General features: G+C 39.0%; 1 protein-coding gene across 1 annotated transcript in view; it reads left to right on the plus strand.

Annotated features, from left to right (window-relative positions):
- Positions 1–18,139, plus strand: part of IL23R (interleukin 23 receptor) — a 130,975-nt gene that overhangs the window by 47,545 nt on the left and 65,291 nt on the right. Inside the window, exons 5-6 of the mRNA XM_007959338.1 lie at positions 537–682; positions 16,369–16,525. Coding sequence (XP_007957529.1) covers positions 537–682; positions 16,369–16,525 — 303 coding nt within the window. The remainder of the gene's footprint in view (positions 1–536; positions 683–16,368; positions 16,526–18,139) is intronic.

Consider the following 18,139-nt stretch of genomic DNA (forward strand, 5'->3'; position numbering starts at 1 on the left):
ACAAAGTAAATTAGCAAATAATGTAAGTATTCATGAGTTTCCAACTATCACGCAAGAACACAAGTATATTATTGTGAAATTGACATAATAATACTGTTATTATTTCAATTTAATATCTTATCAAATCAGATTCTTTGAATTAAATTTAGAACCCAAACCAGCATGTCTTTGTCCAGCTATACAAGGAAGAATGGATATCTCCCTTAGCCCCCTTTTTTTAGATTCTTTTGTTAATAAGAGTAAGCTCTGAAATTTTGTTAGTTAGGATTATTGGGGTTAGGTGATGGAGAATAAGATTACTAGAGTTCAGTTTAAAAGATATGGAATATGGGCTGAATAGGATTTTACTTAACAGTAGTGTTCTCCTGCATGATAGATAAGAAAACAAAACAAAATATCATTAACTGTTAATTAGGTAATGAGAGATTTAAAAAAAAATATTCTTAGGGTTTTTAGCATCTCTATATATTGTTGAAAAAAATACAGATTTTTTTCTTTAACAAGTTTTAAACTGCTTTTTTGTTTTTGCCTCCTAGTGATACCTTCTGCTGCCACCATTTCAAGGGCTGAAAATGTAAATACTACAGTGCCCAAGACCATAATCCACTGGAATAGTCAAACAGCCATTGAAAAGGGTTCTTGTGAAATGAAATACAAGGTTACAACAAACAACACTTGGAATGTAAGCTATACATTCATTGTTCTATAGCATATGAGTGAATGATTTAAAAGAAAAAGAACTGACTGTGGTCACAGTGGAATTATAATTATCAATTTTGCCTGTTTTTAATCTGATTGTTTACATGATATTCAAGCATTCTGGTTTTAATAATGATTGCTGCTTGCTTTCAAAAGAAGAGCTATTTCCTCTTACCTTTTGTAAATTGCTAAACAGACGATGCCTGATTAAGAGGGATCCGTCTATCTGTTGTTGTTATGTGCCATCGAGTTGGACCGGACTCAAGTGACCCCTCCTTGGGTTTCCGAGACAGTATCTTTACAGAAGTAGATTGCCCCATTTTCCTTCCAAGGAGTGGCTGGTGGGTTTGAACTGCCAGCCTTCTCGTTAGCAGTCAAGTGCCTTAGGCACTATGCTACCAGAGCTCCTTAGCAGACGTTAAGTCATTGTGATGTGCATATGTGTGCAAAGCAGATTTTTAAGACTCCATAAGGATTTTTAAGACAGCAGCCTTTAGGAAGTAAGATAGCCAAGCCTGTCTTCTGAGGTGCCTTTGAGTGGGTTCAAAGAACTAACTTTCAGCTAGTAGTCAAATGCTTAACCCATTTGTACCACCCAGGAACTCCATCTATTTGGGAGCTCTGGTGGCGTAGTGCCTAAGGCATTGAACTGCTAACAACTCCATCTATTTAGTCCTTTCTAATTCACTGTATCTTAGGGTTAAACTTACATCAGTGAGCGTGGAAATAAAATTTAAGTATTCTATAAATTAAATAGGAAGGAGTTCTGGTGGCATAGTGGTTAAAGTATTTGGCTGCTAACCAAAAATGGTAGTTTGAACCCACCACCTTCTCCTTGGGAGAAAATGAGGTAGTCTGTTCTGTAAAGCTTTACAGCCTTGGAAAGTCTATAGAGCAGTTCTACTCTGTCCTAAAGGATCCCTATTAGTTGGAATCGACTCAATGACAGTGGATCTGGTTTGCTTTGGGTATAAATTAAATAAACTTAAGAATTATGAAATTTAATAGGTTTCTAGGGAGATAAAAATTGTTCATAAAAAATATATGGGTATCTCTTTTCAAATGAAACATTTGCAATTCACAATGTAAGATTTATTACTAGTATAGGTCCCAGGCTTAGGTGAACATAAAGTAAAAAATGAGTATCTTAGATGAAAACACTAACCACTCTTAAACCCCAAGTGTTTTAAGCTATCAAATGTCTTAAGAGAGATACAGGTACAAGGTTCATTAATAACACCAGATCACCTCACAGGGCCTGTGAATAATATGATAAAAACTCACTAATGTGAACTATGAGGATACGCTAGTGTGATTCAGGAAAAAGTTCCACTTTTGGCATATTTTAAAAGAAATGTTATTTTATTATTTTTAAGGACAATAAACTGCCATTTGGGCAAAATAGTTAAGGAATGGTGTTTCTGGCTTTGCTTTCTGAAGTTATATACCATGCGTGGATTACCAGTTTTCAGAGAGTTAAAATAAAATGACATATATTTAACACAAAATATATTTTAAATATAATTTAATTTTTCTTTTGTGATTACTGTGACTCCAAAGCTTTCTGCTGCTGCAGCTCCAACATTCTGATCATTATGTGTTGCTGTAGAGGCACATATTTGAGTCAACTTAAGGAGTCCCTGTGTGTGCAAACAGTTAACTGTTGGCTGCTAACTGAAATGTTGGATGTTAACATCCACCCAGAGGTGCTGCAGAAGAAAGGCCTGGTGATCTGCTTCTGAAAAATCAGCCATTGAAACTGTATGGAATACAGTTGTATTCTGGCACAAATGGGATTGCCACAAGTCAGAATCAACTTGACAACTTTTTAAGAAAAGTGTGTTTGAAGAGCATCAAGAGGATGGGGGATAAAATGACATGGATTTCATGACACACTCCAAAGCTGTCACTTTAAAAATAAATTCCTGATGTGAACTTATATACTTATCCTTTTTTTCTTAAATCATAGATGTGAACTTTCTAATTGTTTGGATTACATTTAGGTGAGAGTTCTGCACCTTTTGACCAATAACCAAGTGTAGACCTGCTGTAGTTCCTAGACTAAGTAATTATGGCATCAGTATTGATAGCAACCTCATACTTAAAGCCCAGAACACTCAGGAAAAAACAAAACAAAACTCCACAGTCACCCCTTTAACATATGAGGAATTTAGGTAAATTTCCAAACAACTCTAGACAAATTCTTGAGTATTGAATTTGAGGTTAAAGGGGTTTTACTTTAATAGGACAGCTGAGGCCCTTTGTGTAGCATCACAGTCACTGAGTGATATTGAGAATATTGAGGTCTTCATGTGGCATATTTACTACCAGTTACCAGTTGCCCTTCAGCGATTCTGACTTAGGGCAACCCCATGTACGTCAGAGTAGAATTGTGCTCCATGGGGTATTTGATGGCTGATTTTTTGGAAGATATCATCAGGTTTTTGTTCCAAGGCATCTCTGGGGGGGGTGCCAGGTGGGGGGTGCAGGGACTAGGCTAACTTTTTGATTAGCAGCTGTGCATGTTAACTACACCACTCAGGGACTCTTTTGACATAAGTAACCCATTGTTGCCCAGTCGATTCCAACTCACAGAGATCCTGAAGGGCAGAATAGAACTGCCTCGTAGGGTTTCCAAGGCTGTAAATGTTTATGAAAGTATATTGCCACATCTTTCTCCTGTGCAGTGGCTGATGGGTTCCAGCTACTGGCTTTTTGGTTAGCAGCCAGGCTCTTAGACACTGTGCCACCAGGATTACTTTTAATATAAGTAGGAGGAGGTAATAGGCTAGAGAATGTTTAAGAAATAAAAGGGAATTATATTGCCAGTGTCTTTGCATGGGTTTACAGCAACCTACTGTTCTCTGAATGAGCTCTAGTGGTGCAGTTAAAGCATTCAGCTGCTAAACAGTCACTCCGTGAGAGAAAAATGTGGCAATCTGCTTCTATAAAGATTTACAGCCTTGGAAACCCTATGGGGGAGTTCTACTTTGTCCTGTCAGGTTGCTATGAGTTTGAATGATGACAGTGGGTTCTTGGTTAGTGGATTGTTCTCAGTTGAATCTCTTGTTCTCTCCTCCCCCTGGTGGTCTACATGTGCCATTGTGAGACTTGGTAATTTAGAGGGGAATTTGAGTTGTGTTTTGTTTTTTTCCTTTACCCTGTGGTTACCCTTTCCCCTTGCCTTTCTTACCTCTGTATTCCTGCCTCCATACCTTTCTCTCTATGCAAATGATACCCTTTTGATCTCCCGTGGTAGATTGTTCTAAAGACTACATTTCCCTGTGTAGGTGTTCAGCTTGTAGGCCTATCCTTTCACTGAGGTTAAGCCACAGGTGTGAGTTCAATTCCAAGCCTGAAGGGTGACTTGGGGCCATAGTCTCGGGGGTTTCCCCAGTCTCTATCAGACAAGTAAACCTGGTCTTTTTTATGATGTTTAATTTTGTTTCACATTTTTCTCCCACTCTATCTAGAATCTGCCATTTTGATCTCTTTCTGAGTGGTTGGCACTGGTAGCTAGCACCATCTAACTCTTCTGGTCTCAGGGTCATATAGGCTGAGATTCTCATGGTCCATTACTCCTTTGGACTGTTTCCATGCATTTTTATTTTCTTTCCTCTTCTTTGCTCCAGATGAGGAAAGACAAATAGATAGACAAATTAGATAGATATTTGCAAGCTTTTAAGGCCCCAGTTGCTACTAATCAAAGTAAGATGTAGAACAATATTTTTATATACTACGTTGTGCTAATTGAGCTTGCTGTCCTCTGCAAACATGATCCTTACCCTACAGGCCCAGTGACTCACTGAGTTTATTTTTCAAAGCCTTTTCTTTATCTGAGGAAGACAGACAAACAAGCTAAGAGAACATGTGCTATATCATTTAATCTTCATAACAATTCTTTGTGATAGTTAGTATTAATTCTGTTATGCAAGTGAAAAAATAGAGCTTAAAAGATGTTAAGTCAGGCTACCCAAACTTAAACAGCTAGTAACTGAATGCCTTCACAGACCCTAGATCACTTTGTTGTTGTTATGTGCCATCGAGTCGGACCCAACTCACAGCGACCCCTCCTTGGGTTTCCGAGGCAGTATCACTACGGAAGTAGATTGCCCAACCTTCCTTCCAAAGAGTGGCTGGTTAGCAGCCTTCTGGTTGGCAGTCAAGTGCCTTAGGCACTACGCTACCAGAGCTCCCTAGATCACTTTAGGCAACCAATAATGAAAATGAGGGAGCTCTGGTGGGGTAGTGCCTAAGACATTTGACTGCTAACCAGAAGGCTGGCGGTTCAAACCCACCAGCCACTCCTTGGAAGGAAGATGAGGCAGTCTACTTTCGTAGTGATACTGCCTCGGAAACCCAAGGAGGAGTCACTATAAGTCAGATCCAACTCAATGGCAGTGAGTTTGGTTTTGGTTTGGAATGAAAATGAAAGAACAAATGGAGAAAGTTTTTAATCCAAAGCCATGTATTTTCCCAATAAAGACACTAACATAGGAAGGGAATTATAATTTCTATCCAGATTACTCAAATCAAGTCAGTAATAGCTAGAATGAAACTTTGTTTTATATCTGCTACCGTCAGTTTCATCTGGATCATGCATTAAGTGTTGTCTTTGCTACCTTGCAGGGAGACAGGAAAATTAGAGACAGGGAGGGTATGAAGGACTATAGATTCTTCTTTCCATTTCAGCTCTGTGGTGGGATTGCCTCCGTAGGAGGGCAGTCCTTTATTTCAAAGAGGTAGGAGTCTACAAGCAAGAGAGTCTGGTGGTTAGGAGGATAAGTACTAGCTTTTAAAGTCTGACTTTGCCGCTTTCTAGTTGTGCAACTTTGGGCAAGTTCCTTAACTTCTCTGTGCTTCATCATTCCCATATGTAAATGGGAATAAGAAAAGCTCCTATCTCATATAGTGGGAGTGGGGGGATCAGATAATGTAAAACACTTAGCCCAATGCCTGGAATAGAAGAGTTAACCTACTAGCTGCCATTAAGTCTCTTTCGGCCCATGGCCACCCCAAGTGTGGCAGAGTAGAACTGTGCTCCATAAGGTTTTCAAGGACTGATTTTTTCAAAGTAAATCACTAGGCCTTTCTTCTGAGATGCCTCTGAGTGGATTTGAACCTCCAACTATTTGTTAGCTTCTGAGTGTGTTAACTGTTTGCACCACCCAGGGACTTCAGAATTGAGTTAGCCCTCACTAAATGCCAGCTGTTGTTGTTACTCTTCATCTTAACCTCAGGAATCCCTGGGTGGTGAAAATAGTTAATGCATTCAGCTGCTAACTGAAAGGTCGGAGGTTCAAATCCATCCAGAGGCATACCAGAAGAAAGCCCTGGTGATCTGCTTTTCAAAAATCAGCCACTGACCCTGAGACCAGAAGAACTAGGTGCCTGGCTACCGCTGACAACCACTCGGCAAGAGATCACTATAGGAAGTCCTGGGCAGTGTGGGAGAAAAATGTATAATAAATCTCAAAATCATAAAAAAAAAAAAAAGACTAGGCTTTCTGGACTAAAAGAAATTGGTGAAACCCTTGAGATATTGCCCCAGTCACCTTTTGAGCCCAGAATTGGACTCATTCCTGCGGCTTCCAAACAATAAACAGACATACAAGGTAACCTTTACACCAGATGGGTGCACTTCTTAGAACAATGGGGAGGTAGCTCAAAGGTCAGGAATGCATAGGAAAGACAGACACAGGGAAAAGGTAACCACAGAGAGGAAGTGGAAAGAGAGCTGTTGCATTATGGGCATTGCAATCTATGTCATGAAACAAAATGTGCATGAACTGTTGAATGGAAAACAAATTTTCTCTGTAAACTCTCACTCAAATCACACACACATATACAAAGTGATCTAAAAAAAACATTAGTCATTGAAAACCCTTTGGGACATAATTCTACTCTGACACACACAGGGTTGCAATGAGTCAGAGTCAACTTGAAGGCAACAAGTATAGTATAATATAGTACACTATAATTTTAGTGCAGAACTAGGCAACATTTTGTTCAAGGCTCAAGAAAGCAATTTTCATAGAGAGAGAAGATTCTTTTCTATTTCAACCTTGCCTTCTAAATTCTAAGAACAATTTTCCTACACAGACGGTTGACACCAGTTGTGCCCACTCTCTTCAAGGGAAGTTACTTGGATGTGCATATACACACAGATACACAAAAGGGTTTTATCTTGACACTTCAGCCAAAATCAAGCCACACCCATTGCTGTAGAGTCAATTCCAACTGATAGTGACCCTCTGTATGTTACAGAGCAGAACTGCTCCATAGGGTTTTCTTGGCTGTAATCTTAATAGAAGCAGAGAGCCAGGCTATTTTTCAATGGTGCCACTGAGTGGGTCCCAACTGCCAGTCTTTATGTTAATAAACCCACTGCCCTCAAGTCAGATCCAACTCACAGCAACCCCTTCTTGGGTTTCCAAGGGATATCACTACAGGAGTAGATTGCCCAACCTTAGTAGTCTAGCACAAACTGTTTGTATCATTTAGGAACCTAGGACCTCAGTAGGACCACAACATTAGAAAACAACCCAGTGAGCATCCCTTACTATACATATATTATAGCAGTGAGGTCTTCTTGCTACATGACCAAAAAGTATAATCTAAATTCCATAATTAAATGAAACCAAAAAACCTATTGTCATCAAGTCAATTCCAACTCTTAGTGACTCTATAGGACAGAAAAGAACTGCCTCATAGCATTTCCAAGGCTGTAAACTTTCCTGAAGCAGATTGCCCCATCTTTCTCCTGGGTTCGTACTACCAACTTTTGGTTAGCAGCTGAAAGCTTTAACCACTACTTCACCCCACCAGGACTTCTATAGCTAAACAAAGCCATTCCAAAATCCATTATTTAGTTGGCAGCCATATTGGACTCTGTTCTAAGCAGCAAAATTTTAGTAGATCTTCTTTCTACCCATAAAAATACAGAAGTTTAGTACTTAAACTCCTTTGCTAGGTTTTTCATTACGTTGTTAAAGTATATATCAGCTATCTACTGCTATAATCATATGTAACAGAGCACAAAAACTTGGTGACATACAACAATAAACATTTATTTCTCACTATCAATAGGGTTCAGCTGGTGCAGTTGTTAAAACATTCAGCTGCTAACTGAAAGGTCAGCAATTTGAACCCCTTAGCAGCTCTGTTGGAGAAAAATGTGACAGTCTGTTTCCATAAATATTTATAACCTATGGAGCAGTTCTACCCTGTCCTATATGGTTGCTATGAGTTAGAATAAACTTGATGGCTGTGGATTTGGTCTGTTTTTTTTTTTTTTTTTTAAGCCGGGATCAGACATGTCTTTGAAATTTAGCTGGCTCACTCATATGTCTGAAGATGGTCTATCTTCTACATGTCTTTTTCCTCTTCCAGGAATCAATGGGCTAGCCTGGGTATGCCCTTCTTAAGGCCATGGCAGTGAGCAAGAGCACTCATACTCAATCCTTCCAGTGCCTTTCAAGGATCTATTTTCATCATGTTGATCAGCAGTCCATTGTCCCAAAGTAAGCCACACAACTACTCCCAGAGTCAGTGGGATGGCACTCAAAGCTAAATGGTAAAGAAGAGGACAGAGCACAGGAGAAAAATAGTCAGTTGCTGTGAAGTCAATTCCTACTAGCAGTGACCCCATGTGTGTCAGAGTAGAACTGTACTCTATAGGGTTTCAATAGCTGTTTTCTTCAGAAGTAGCTTGCCAGGGCTTTCTTCCAAGATGACTCTGGGTAGACTCAAACCATCAAACTTTTAGTTACCAGCTAAGTGAGTTAAACATTTGCACTACCCAGGGATTCCTGCAGGAAAAAGAACTGGGCCATTACTGCAATCAACTTCAAAATGTAACTAAGATTCTCCCCACTGGGCTGAAACAAATCATTTCAGGGACACCATTATCTTCTTCTTTTTTTCCTTTTTTTAATTTTTATTGTTCTTTGGGTGCAAATTTACAAAATAGATTTGTTGTACATTCAACAGCTCATGCACATTTGATTTCACAGCCCCAATTACTATCCCTAACCATAAAAACTCTACTCTCCTCGCCCCACATGACTACTCCCTCCCTGTGCCCTTCTCATCTATGCATTCCCAGCTGTCCAGCTTTCCCCCTGTGAATGCTATCCCTCTGATGTCTTATGGTTGATGATTGAGCTAAGAGGTGCATCTCCCTAGGGTAGGACATCATTATCTTCTTGAACAACAAAAGCCAAGAACTTTGGCAGCCCTCACCCTACTATAGCATTTAACACTGTTGACTGCCCTTCCTTGCCAATTAAAATGTGTCTTCTCTCTCTCTTTTTTAATTCAGGAATCTCTGGAGTTCTCTACCCACATCTCTGACTGCCCTTTCCTTGGTAAAGTCTCTTCTTTGCCAACTCTTTGAACATGAACATTCTCTTCACATCTGCTGTCTCTCTCTCTTCACTCTTGATTCTCTCACCCACTGCTGAGACCTCAGGCATATTGGTAGGCTGGAGCTTGGAGACTTACCTCTCTTCCTGAACAACAGTTGTTATCTCTAGCTATTCGTTATCTATCTTCTTGGGCTGTCTCTCTGGTCCTCAAGCTTATATAAAAAACTGAACCCACAATCCCCAGGAGCAATCCCTACACTCTTCTGAGTACCCTATCTAAGGAGCAGCAGAATCCTACTGTCAAATATCTCCATATGAGAGCAGCAGAAAAAGGATCAGAAAATATGACTGCAGAATAGATCTTCCACTGCTCAAATGCAAGTCAAGTTGAAGCTGAGGAAAATTAAGTTCATGAGAGCCAAAGTTGAAATATATCTCAGCTGAATGTAGAGGCCATTTCAAGAATAGATTTAGCATATTGAACTCTTAATGACTAATGACCAGATGAGTTGTGGGAAGACATAAAGGACATCATACAAGAAAAAAGCAAACGGTCATTAAAAAGGCTGTTGTTGTTGTTGTTATATGCTGTCGAGTCGGACCCGACTCACAGCAGCCCCTCCTTGGGTTTACGAGGCAATATCACTATGGAAGTAGATTGCCCCATCTTCCTTCTGAGTGGCTGGTGGGTTTGAACTGCCAGGCTTCTGGTTAGCAGTCAAGTGCCTTAGGCACTATACTACCAGAGCTCCTATTAAAAAGGCAGGAAAAAAAAAAAAAAAAAGAAAAGAAAAAACCAAAAGGAACGTCAGAAGAGACTGAAATTTGCTCTTAAATATAGATTAGCTAAAGTGAATGAAAGAAATGATAAATAAAAGAGCTGAAAAGATTTCAATAGGTAGTTCAAGAAGACAAAGTAAAATATTATAATGAAATGTGCAAAGATATGGGCTTAGAAATACAAAAATGAAGAATATCCTCAGCATTTCTCAAGCTGAAAAAACAGGAGAAAAAACTCAAGCCTTGAGTTGCAATATTGAAGGATTCTATAGGCAGGAAGCATCAAAAGAGGATGGAAGGAGTACACAGATCCACAGAACCAAAAAGAATTGGTCAACCATTTCAGGAGGTAGCAGATGAGCAAGAACCGATGGTACTGAAGGAAGAAGTCCAAGCTACACTGAAGGCATTAGTGAAAACCACCAAACCAAACCAAACCCACTGCCAATGAGTCAATTCCGACTCATAGTGACCCCTATTGGGTTTCTGAGGTGGTAAATCTTTACGGAAGTAGATTGCCCAGTCTTGCTTCTGCAGAGTGGCTGGTGGATTTGAACCACCAACTTTCTGGTTAGCAGTCAGATGCCTTAGGCACTGTGAAAAACAAGACTTCAGGAACTGAGATATTTCAATAAATAAATCCAAATTTAGAAGATAGCTACTCAGCCCATTGACTGGCCAGGTCTGAAGAGTTTGATATTTGTGCCCATTCCACAGAAAGATGATCCAACAAAATGTGGAAATTATTGAACAATATCATTAATATCACAAAGAAGTAAAATTCTGCTGAAGATAATTCAAAAATGGTTGCAGCTGTACACTGACAGAGAACTGCCAGAAATTCAAACCCAATTCAGAAAAGGACATGGAATGAGATGAATCATTGCTAATGCCCAATGGTTCTTGGTTGAAAGCAGAGAATACCAGAAAGCTGTTTACCTGTGTTTTATTGACTATGCAAAGACATTCAACTGTGGATCATAACAAATTATGGATGACATTGTGAAGAATGGGAATTCTAGAACACTTAATTATGCTCATGAGGAACCTGTACATAGATGAAAGGCAGTGATTCAAACAGAATAAGGGAATATTAACTGCTTTAAAATTAAGAATGGTGTGCATCAGGGTTATATCCTTCCACCATATTTATTCAATCTGTATGCTGACCAAATAATCTGAGAAGCTCTACTATATGAAGAAGAATGTGGCATCAGGATTGGAGGAAGACTTATTAACAACCTGTTATACGCAGATGACACAACCTTGCTTAAAGTGAAGGGGACTTCACATTTACTGATGAAGATCAGACTACAGTCTTCAGTATGGATTACACCTAAACATAAAGAAAACAAAAATATGCACAACTGGGACAATAAGGAACATCATGATAAACGGAAAAAATATTGAAGATGTCAAGGATTTCATTTTACTTGGGTCCACAATCAACACCTACGAAAGCAGCAGTCAAGAAATCAAACATAGTCTTGCACAGGGCAAATCTGCTAAAAAAAAAAAAAAAAAGTTAAAAGAATGTTAAAAGGAAATATGTCACTTTGAGGACTAAGTTGCACCTGATCCAAGCCATGATATTTTCAGTTGCCTCATATGCACACAAAAGCTGGACAGTGAATGAGAAAGATCAAATAAGAATTGATGCCTTTAATTGTGATGTTGGTGAATAATATTGAATATATCATGGGCTTCAAGAAGAACACAAATCTGTCTTAGAAGTATAGCCATGATGGTCTTTAGATGTGAGGACAGAGAGACTTCAGCTCATGTACTTTGGACATATTCTCAGGAGGAACCAGTCCCTGGAAAAGGATATCATGCTTAGTAAAGTAGAGGGTCAGTGATAAAGAAGATGCTTAATGAGACGGGTTGACATCGTAGCTGCAACAATGGGCTCAAACATAGCAACAATTATGAGGACGGGGCAGGAGAAGGCAGAGTTTTGTTCTGTTGTACATAGGGTCACTATGAGAAGGAACCAACTTGATGACATCTAACAACAACAAGGGAAGTAGTGGTTCAGTAGTAGAATTCCTGCCTTCCATGTGGAAGACCTGGGTTAAATTCCAGACCAATCCACTTCAGGTGTAACTTCCACCCATCTGTCAGTGGAGGCTTGAATGTTGCTGTGATGCTGAATGGGTTTCAGCAGAGCTTCCAGACTAAGATAGTCTAGGAAGAAAGAACTGATGATTTATTTCCGAAAATTAGCCAGTGACAACTCTATGGATCACAACAGTCCAATTCTGTTGTGCATAGTGGCACCATGTCAAAGTTGACTTAACTGCAGCTAACAGCAACAACAGAATTTGGCACATTGTGGATACTTACTTGTGTACATGTCTATTTCCTCATCTTTTAACATGAGCTGCTGGAGGGCAAGGCTGTTCCATAATCTTATTTCTTATCACCATTCATTTTTATGATATCTTGCTAATGCAGATAGTATTTTTAAACATTATCTGTTATTATTAATCTTTAGTGGAATCCTGGCTGAAAATTCAAGTAAACAGAGTAATAATTACTCATTTCTCCAATTAAGATAAACGAGGGGATCAGCAAAGGTCCAAATTGTAAATCTTTTAGACTTTTCAGGCCATAGGGCTTTGTCTCAACTACTCAACTCTGTATTTATACTGTGAAAGGAGACATAGACAGTACATAAATAATTGTGACTATGTCCCAATAAAATTTTATTTTTGGATGCTAACTTGAATTTTATATAAATTCTATGAATCATGAACTATTTTTTTCCCAATGGTTTAAAAATAGAAATACTACACAGGCCATAGTTGCAGACCTCTGAGCTAGACTCTGAACCATCTGTCATTTGTAGGGAAGGATTGATAGAACATGAGGCAGACAGCAAAGGACCAAGTCTTTGACTTTTGCATTTCAAAAGTCTAAATAACTGGTTTAAGACAAAAGATTTAGAAGGACATATGATTAATGACAACTAGGTCTCTCAATCACCACTACCCTTCTCTCCTCTGCCAAAAACTAGATGAACATACTATTGTTAGTTGATGTCGAGTTGACTCTGACTCCCAGTGACATGAAGTGTAACAGAATGAAAGGTTGCCCAGTCCTGTGCCACATTCATGATCATTGGTATATTTGTGTCTATTGGTGTGGCTATTGTGTCAATTCATCTCATTGAAGGTTTCCCTCATTTCCACTGACTCTCTACCAACCATGATACCCTTTAATAGTGATTGGTCTTCCCTAATGACATACAACGTAAAGAAGCTGTAGTCTGCCTGGACCAAAAGAGGAGGAGATTGGGGAGGGAGACCAAAATAGTTCAGACACTGGTGGGTTTCTGAAAAGGGACCCTTCTCTTTGGGTCATGCCCCAGTTTGGGAGTAGGGAGAAGCAGGGATTATTGAACTTCCTTGATAGGCTGGAGATTTTCCTTCCCTCCACCTAAGGATGCTCCCCAGAGCTTAAATGCAACTCTATGGAAAAAGGAACCTCAAACTAATAGAGACTAAGTTTCCAAACACTTTCCTCTTCAGAACTGAAGTTTTAAATAGAAATTAACTCCTATAAAAGGTAGTTCTAGTTCTTGAAATCCTACTCCCTATATAGACATTCAAAAGGGGTTATTGATGGGATATCCAAGATTGAAATTTTTGAATTCTCTTTCTCCTTTACCCAAACAATTAGTACAAAACAGGGTCTGGAGAACTACTTTAATGCAAGCAACTTGTCTCCTTGTGAATTTTCATCATCAGTTTTTCTTTTTCACTAAATCGGATTCAAAGTTCTGCCCTTGTCATAGTTTCTTTGCACAGGGACTTTTCCCTTAATGGCTATCATTTCATCAAAAACTGAAAAACCAAACCCACTGCTATTGAGTCAATTTTCACTCACAGCGACCCTATAGGACAGAGTAGAACTGCTCCATAGGGTTTCCAAGCTTGTAATCTTCATGGATGCAGATCTGCCTTGTCCTTCTCCTGTGAAGTGGCTGGTGGATTCAAATCTTTCAGTTAGTAGCCAAGCACTTTAACCACTGCATCACCCAGGCTCCCTATAACCTCATTACTAGTCATTAATCATTCACCATAGGCAATATACATTTTCAATTGTTTCCTTCAGTGACTCTTGCAGTTTTCTTTCATGTGCTTGATAGCAACAATAAGAGAGAACTCTGGTGGGTGGCTGGTGGGGGCAAGGTGTCACTGTGTAGTTCAGTTGGATTGAATTCATTTGTCACTTGAGTATCCCATTGACTTGTGATGCACAGGTCACAGAAGAGTGGATTGTGCTGGTAACCACTACTGGTGAAATAATGGGCATAGGTTATATTTTACAAAGGAAATACCTATTTTAAAAATTTAGTCCAAGTAAATAATGAACAATGTCTAATTAGTGGATTGTGCTGATGAAATGCCTCCATTGCTCCCTTAAAAATAATGAAAACACATGCAGGGTTTGCTTGTATCACTACAAAAACTGCACTTATGGGAAAACAGCATAAGAAATGGTCCAGCTCTCTCAGTGCTATTTGTCTTCCAAAGGTATTATCTTGAGGCTTTTTGTGTGTATAAGGCCCTAAGCAGTCACCTGCTATGCTGCATTGTAGAAACACCTCTGTTAACAATTTTGTAAAAATTTTCATTCTGTTTTGAAATTCTGGCTATACTAGAGGGTATTAAGGGCTTATCTATAAACATATGGCAAGAGCCACATTGGAGAATAACAACACTCTTACAAGAAAAGCTAAAATGAGGTAGAGTGCATTTGAAAGTCAAACTTTGACAAAATAAGTAAAAACTCCCCATATTTACACAGCAGAAGATTCTCAACACCAAGGGTAGAGATGTGACTTATGGAGATTCTGAATGATATCTTTGAGGGAACTCGACATTCCCACAACTTACACAAATATTTGCATGCGTTTTACATTTTAATGCATAGCATGTTTTAAAGATTTATGTTAAGATTTGCTTTTAGTAGAAGAATCCTGAATGAGGTTGATACCTTGGTTTTGTTTTGTTTTTTTTCTTTTTCTTTTTAATCTTGGTAGTTTTGACTTTCTCTTCACGAATGTCTGTTATTTTTCCCAGTTGCAGCATAGATGCATTTCTAGACATGTTTTATGTTTACCTTTTAAACATGCTTTCCTCAGTAAATCACTTGCTACAACTTACCGAAGGGGCTGGACAAATGTCTTCTTTTCTCTCTCTCAACTAACCCAGCTTGTTTGGGGTTGTTTTTCATTATGTTTTATAGTAGGTTGTGTGGCAGATAGATCACCCCAGAAAATAATTCATAGATTTTTTTTTTTCTCTTCTATTTTCTTGTTCCTCTTCTTTTGGATTTTTTACAGTTCAACATCCTTAAATGTTTTTTGTTTTTTTTTTTTCCCTCTGTCACAAACACACACATTTATATAAGGCCCTGTTATTGTTGTTAGGTGCTGTTGAGTCAATTCTGACTCATAGTGACCTTGTGTACCACAGAATAAAACACTGCCAGTCCTGTACCACCCTCACAAGCCATGCTGTGCTTGAGTTCATTGTTGCAGCCACTGTGCCAAGCCATCTCATTGAGGGTCTTCCCCTTTTTGCTTGTCCTCTACTTTGCCAAGCATGATACCCTTCTCCAGGGACTTGTCCCTTCTGACAACATGACCAAAATAGGTGAGAGGCAGTCTGGCTATTCTTGCTTATAATACTGTAAAAACCTAGAATAAGTGCCTAAAGCATTTGACTGCTAACAGAGGGCTGGTTGTTCAAACCCCCCAGCCACTCCTCAGAAGGAAGATTAGAGGATCTACTTCCACAGTGATACCATCTCAGAAACCCAAGAGGGGGTCGCCATGAGTCGGATCCGACTTGAGGGCAGTGAGTTTGGTTTTTTGGTTTTTAACAGCTTAGTTTATGAGTAATTTTTTTTTCAAAAGTCATCATTAGCAAGTGAAATTATTTTATCATGTAGGAAGAACTATTGATCTAAATATCCAACACAGAGAGAGAGAGACTGATTGAAACACTTGAGTTTAGTCCCTTGTCGTGTATGGATAAGTCATGTGGCTGCTAACCAGAAGGTTGGTGGTTCAAGCCCACCAGCTACTCTGCAGAAGGAAGATGGGGCAATCTACTTCCACAAAGATTTATAGCCTCGGAAACCCAATGGGGGTCACTCTGAGTTAGAATTGACTCGATGGGGTTGAGTTTAGGTTTTGGTTTTGTCCCCACTCCATTAAAATCAGCCCTTTCAAAATTAAGAATATATTACATTTTGAGTTTTCTTGAGACTTCAAAATTTGGGAATTATCAAGTACCAAAAATATGTATTTCACTTATCATGTTTATAATGTGAATTTGAATGTTTTATGGTTATGTTTTGTATAAAGTATCTATTTCTTTGTTTTTCCAGGGTATGGAAGAGTGCCTGGAACATAGTAGGTGCTGCATAGATTTCTGCTAAATGGAATATTGTTAATTTTAGAAGCACATTGCATCATTTTTCTATTGTTATTCATCTGTTTTAGGTTAAAAGATTTGACACCAATTTTACATATGCACAACAATCGGATTTCTACCTGGAGCCAAACGCTAAGTACATGTTTCAAGTGAGATGTCAAGCAGCAGGTAACAGGTATTGGCAGCCATGGAGTTCACCCTTTTTCCATACCACGCTCAAAACAGGTGAGTGTACTCATATATTTTATTTTATTAGGCCTTTCTTTTGACATCTGTCTCTCTTCTAAGAATGTTTTCCCTCCAATTTCTAACAAAATTGACAAAGCTATATTAGGGCAGGTGGTAACATTTAAATGATCATTTGGCTCTGATTTGGTTAAGACTGACTGCAGTTTAAGTAATGGTCCTCACTTTCTTTGGCATTAAAACCACCTGGGGTGACTGTTTCAGATGCCTATTCCCTGTTCCTGTTCTAGAAGGTCTGATTCCACAGGCCACAGGATGCTCAAGAGTCAGCATTTTTTACAAACTTCCTGGGTGAGGATTATTGTTGTTGTTAGGTGCCATCAAGTTGTCTCCGACTCATAGCAACCCTATGCACAGCAGAACGAAACACTACCTGGTCCTGCACCACCTCTGTGATTCCTGCTATACTTGAGCCCATTGCCCCAGCCACTGTGTCAACCCATCTTGTTGAGGGCTTTTCCCTCTTTTGTCGACCCCACCACCTTACCAAGCATGACATCCTTCTCCAGGGAATGGTCCCTTCTGATAGCATGACCAAAATAGGTGAGAGGACATCTGGCCATTCTCGCTTCCAAGGAGCATTCTGGCTGCACTTCCTCCAGGACAGATTTATTAGTTCTTTTAGAAGTCCACGGTACTCTCTGCATTCTTCACCAGCACCACAACTCAAAAGCATCAATTCTTCTTTGGTCTTCCTTGTTCATTGTCCAGCTATCACATGCATATGAGGCAGTTGAAAATATCATGGCTTGTGTCAGGCACATACTAGTCCTCAAGGAGACATCTTTGCTCTTCAGCACTTGAAAGAGGTCTTTTGCAGTGGATTTGCCCAGTGTTATATGTTGTCTGATGTCCTGACTGCTGCTTTCATTGGCATCAATTGTAGAACCAAGCAATATGAAGTCTTTGACAATTTCAATCTTTTCTTCATTTATCATGATGCTACTTATTGTTCCAGTTGTGAGGATTTTTGTTTTCTTTATGTTGAGGTATACTCCATAAGGCTTATATATTCTAAAATCTCACATTGATAAATTCTAATGAGGAAAAGTACATACAAGAGTTACATTAAATCATTTAGTCTGCAGCTGGTAAAATATGCTCTCCTAAAGGAGACACAAATTAAATCATATCAACAAGTATTGATTACCTACTGTATGGGAGTTCTGGTAGCCTAGTGCCTAAGGCATTTGACTGCTAACCAGAAGTCAGTGGTTCAAACCCATCAGCCACTCCTTGAAAGGAAGATTGGGCAATCTACTTCTTTTGATACTGCCTCGGAAACGCAAGGATGGGTCACTATGAGTTGGATCCGACTTGACAGCAGTGAGCTTGGTTTTACTGGTTTACTTACTGTGTGCAAATCAATCAGAAAGAGTTAAAGCACATAAACATGGGATTAATTCTTTTTCCAGTGACAGAGTCTAGCTGCTCTATTGTTCATCTTCAGATTTTTTCCTGCTCCTTATATTATTTATTTATTTATTTATTTTAATTTTATTTTGATTTGGGTGAAGATTTACAGAGTAAATTCACTTTTCATACAGCAGTTCACATATACTTTGTCTCATGTCATTGACCAAAATTTACAAT

Source organism: Orycteropus afer, unplaced genomic scaffold (genome assembly GCF_000298275.1).
Source record: "Orycteropus afer afer isolate SDZICR_OR568_19922 unplaced genomic scaffold, OryAfe1.0 scaffold00016, whole genome shotgun sequence".
Lineage (NCBI taxonomy): Eukaryota > Metazoa > Chordata > Mammalia > Tubulidentata > Orycteropodidae > Orycteropus > Orycteropus afer.